At 43.0% G+C, this 4,473-nt stretch overlaps 1 protein-coding gene across 1 annotated transcript in view; it reads left to right on the top strand.

Moving 5' to 3' along the window:
- LOC139023434 (streptococcal hemagglutinin-like) overlaps nt 1-2,660 on the top strand; it is a 48,606-nt gene extending 45,946 nt beyond the window's left edge. The window contains exons 24-26 of the mRNA XM_070436588.1: nt 1,815-2,075; nt 2,248-2,508; nt 2,650-2,660. Coding sequence (XP_070292689.1) covers nt 1,815-2,075; nt 2,248-2,508; nt 2,650-2,660 — 533 coding nt within the window. The remainder of the gene's footprint in view (nt 1-1,814; nt 2,076-2,247; nt 2,509-2,649) is intronic.
- The last annotated feature ends 1,813 nt before the right edge of the window (nt 2,661-4,473 follow it).

The following is a 4,473-nucleotide window of genomic DNA, read 5'->3' as shown; positions in this document are numbered from 1 at the left end:
CATCAATCAATAATTTCCTCATATCAGTCTCATTCTGAACGCGCAATATTCTGGATATCTGCACGAACCCTAGCCTAAGTGATGAATCAGCGTTACACAAATTGGCTTAACATTATTTACTAACTAACTAAATAATCACACAGAATTACATAAACACACACACGTAAGTTAGTATGAATTACTAACATAATGAAATGAAAGTCCCGGTGGACTAATCCGATATGAGGGCTTGTTACACAATGGAAAGGGGTGGGGAAAGAAAAAGAGCGGGAGAGACAAAGAGAGTGGACTTATCGTACAAACATGTGGAAAGCTCTGCTCAGGGAATATGAATACTTTGCACATGAACGACCGCTCATTCGAAAATAATTGCAATGTATATATTTACGGATGGATGTCTTTGTCGTCTCTCTGTTGAACTTGATCCGTCTGTGGGAAGTGGTTCGATCTAAGTCTCTTGATTGTGTGTAAGTCTTCTGTTGTGAAGTCTCTGGTTGTGTAAGTCTCTGTTGTGTAAGTCTCTGGTTTGTAAAGTCTCTGGTTGTGTAAGTCTCTGTGTGTGTAAGTCTCTGGTTGTGTAAGTCTCTGTTGTAAGTCTCTGGTTGTGTAAGTCTCGTGGTTGTTGTAAGTCTCTGGTTGTGTAAGTCTCTGTTGTTGTAAGTCTCTGGTGTGTAATCTCTGGTGTGTAAGTCTCTGGTTGTGTAAGTCTCTGGTTGTGTAAGTCTCTGGTTGTGTAAGTCTCTGGTTGTGTAAGTCTCTGGTTGTGTAAGTCTCTGGTTGTCCACCAGAGGTTACAATGTCCTTCTTAGTTGTATGCTTCTTTGTTCTGGAGTGTTCGTTAGAATGGATACATCAGTGGTGTACCACCCTGTGTTCAGAGGGATCTGTATTTCCCTATGTTCATTAGATAGATACCTCAGTGGTACCTATGATGGTGAGAGGAATTTGTCCTTCCCTCTCGTCTTGGTCAATTGTMCTAGACTACGTTACATGAAGAGCTGCAGGCAGTGCATGTTTTAGGCTAGTCTTCACCTTCGTCACTCGTCGAGAGTTTCAGAGGGTCTTACCATTTTTTGGTCTTGTAGTTTTAACCATCTCCAGCCGTGTAGCCACCGCTCCACGCTCTCTTGTCTAATATGTTAATTCTTCAGCGAGTCCTTAGAAGCACTCTGGCCTGAAAGGCGGTTTCATCATGCCGACACAATGTCTGTGCTTACGTGGGTGTCGTTACTGACTCGGCCCAGGTTTATATGAAAAACCATTATCTCATTTAGAAGGCTAAAATCACATTTMTATCTTTTCAAAAGTATTCACAWACATTTATTTTATATAACATTTAGATGCAAACCAGATAACTAGGACGTGTACAYTTTCAGAGTTACAGTTATCTTGTTATAAAGTCTTTCTGATCATTGTAATGACATCACAAAATAGACATACATTTTCCATAATCTATCTGTCATAATTTCCAACATTTGTTGSAATGTTCATTGGGACAATTGTTTGGCAAAGTCTCTCTCTGTTGTAATACRCAGACATTCCATTCTCAATACTGCAGAGCCAAAGGGAAAGTTTCTGAAAGGTATTTACGATCCGGTTGTTAAGTCATAAAACCGGGCCTAGTTTATGGTTGACGAGCTTGTTGGACATTAGCCAATCGCCGTTTCTCAACGAGTTCAAAGCATGCGAATTGATCCAACTGGCAATTACTACTTCACTTGGTTATTAACGTAGCATAACACCCACTAGGTTTTGCAAAGACTTCTGGGAGTTGTGGTCTTTAATCAAGCTCCCATGTTTTGTTTCCCCCCCAGCTCCGTGTGTGCCCCAGGACCTGGTAGCCAGTCTGGACTGTGGCATGAGTATGGTCTATCTGAACTGGAATGCCAGTGAGGGGGCAGAGAAGTACCTGTTGGCAGTGTATGGCACCGACGGGTACTTCATGGAGAGAATTGTCAACACCAACCTTGTCCAACTCCCTCTGCTTTCCTGTGGCAAGAGCTATAGTATGACTGTCATCGCTGCCAACCAGGACTGCAGCAGCGCCCCTAGTGGCCCGGCTGACATACAGACGTGTAAGAAAAAAATATCACAGAACAGTGTGTGTTAGTTAGATTCTACTGAATTGAGTTCCATTGATTAAGTGAAAGTGAATTGAGTTAGAGTTCAAGTGAATTTAATTCTCAAAGKGAATTCAACTAAATTGAACTGAGTGCATGTTAATTGACCTCACATGTTCTCATTCAGGGCCCTGCCCACCTACTGCAGTCTACGCCTCCTTGGACTGCCTCTCCAACATCGCCATGGTTACCTGGGAGGACAGTAACGGGACGGACTTCTACACTGCCACCCTGGAGACCACCGACGGCCAGTCACAGACCTGCATGTCCCCCACCAGCCTATGCGGCGTGCCCAGCCTGGATTGTGGGMGGAGCTACTCTGTGTCCGTCACAGCCTCCAACCTGCAGTGTAACTCCACCCATAGCATAGGCTCCAGTCTGCAGACAGGTGAGAGATGCCCTTCCATTCTAGAAAAGGAACGTTTCTGCATAAAGTATTACAGTGCCGACTCGAGGCGGCTAGAAATGAATGAGACCGATTGTTTCACCACAAGTGAGAGTTGTTTGATATCTTGTTTCGCTATTGCAGAAATGTGGTAATGGGAAATAAATGGCAGCGAGTAGTGTGGACAAAATGGAGGACATTGAGAAAAAGCTGGTGAAGCAGCAGCTGTGCTGGAATGAGAACAATATGGGTGTCAGTTCTGATGGTATGGCCGGGAGGATGAGGGTCAAGGACCGGAATGGTCGGTAGTGGAAAGACATAGGAAGAAGAGAGATCATKACACTGGAAGAAGTGGAGCGTCTAGTAAAGAAAGCTTAAAGAGGGCCAARGTAGGAAGCAAGACTAATGATGTGTTGGAGTGGAAAGTGGTGATGGTGTTTGATGAGACGACAGGGCCTCACTTACACCCTATCAGACTAACTAATGCTGTAGAGAAAGAGGAAGGTGAAGTGAAATTAGCTTGGTTCATTGGAAATGGTAGATTGTTAATATTGTGTGGTMTTCAGGCTCAGTAAGAGAAGATTCAGAAAATGGAAAAGCTTAATGGGAAGAAGATTAAAAGCCATGTACCTGGTGCTTATGCTAGATTGAGGAAAGTCATCACTGGGGWCCCAATATCTATGTCCACAGATGATGTTAAAGAAAATGTGAAGGGAGGCAGAGTGATTGAGGCCAAAAGGTTMATCAGTAGGAAAGAGGGTCAAAGAAGTGAAAGCTTATCAGTGATGCTGAGGTTTGAGAACGTCTTACCGGGAAAAGTACAGATAGTTTTCCTTAGTTTCAATGTTAAGAGAATTTGTCCCAGAAATGCAAAGAWTGGGACATGTACTGTAGCTGCTCAGTGTAAAGGAAAGAAAATATGTGCCAATTGTGGAGGGGCACATAATTATGRTGAATGTGGAAGAATTCACCATAATTAGGGATTTATTTGGTTTAGAATTTTATTTTCATGGTTGTACAGAATTTGGCAGATCATGATTGATTGTACATTCCAGCACAGTAGGTGGTGGCATGTACTTAAAACTATTGTTTGCAGACCGCCATGATACCATAGAAGAAGAAAGTACTACAGCCAGTGCTTGGCTGCGGTTCAAACTCATAAAAGATACACCCTTGTCCACTTACCCTCGCTTTATGCCCTTGGAGGAATCCTCATCACCATCTTGGAGGGTGGTCCAAATTATTAGCCAAGCAAGTGGACACTTCTGATGACGTATCATGACGTCTGACGAGTATACACTTGCAGGGCAAGGGGCGAGGGAAGAAGGAATGATTTATAAATGGACCGCCCTTGCCCGGAAATTCGTCACTCGTTCATCCCTGCAATGATTGTGTTTTCAGCCACCGGTAGCTTGTGGGTGCTTTATATACGCTACAGTCAATTATGMTTGCATGTCTACTTATATTAACTATATAATTATTAATATACGCCTACTGTATGATAGCTAGCAAATGARTTAGCTAACAAATGTTTTATTTCTACAATTTCCAAAAGCTAACGTTGCAAACTTCCCTTGCTTGGCTAATCATTTGAASCGACGACAMATATGGCCGTGGGGATTCCCCCAAGGGCTGAGGGTTTAGGGCCGAGGGCTGTCTACTTTSAGTTTGAAACGCAGCCCATGTRTCACGTGTCAACTGCGCATGTGCAGGCCATCAAATCAAAGGCACCCCTTCSAAATAAAGATGTTTTTAATGAAAATTAAATCGTGTCATTTTGACACTTTCACGRGGTTGGAGTAATAACATCTTCAACTACTTAAGACGTGCTTGAATCTAGGTTGTGCCTTTAAATWTCTAGAAAATTAACAATAAAGGAAGAACTGTTCACTCTAATTGACTTCTCAAACCCCGGCCTGCTCTGCTTGGTCTGTTTTGCAAGCCTTCCCAGARGTCTCGCTATTTTGC

Source organism: Salvelinus sp. IW2-2015, linkage group LG32 (assembly GCF_002910315.2).
Source record: "Salvelinus sp. IW2-2015 linkage group LG32, ASM291031v2, whole genome shotgun sequence".
NCBI lineage: Eukaryota > Metazoa > Chordata > Actinopteri > Salmoniformes > Salmonidae > Salvelinus > Salvelinus sp. IW2-2015.
Note: the sequence above shows the minus strand (reverse complement) of the source record. Positions and strands in the feature narration are given on the sequence as shown.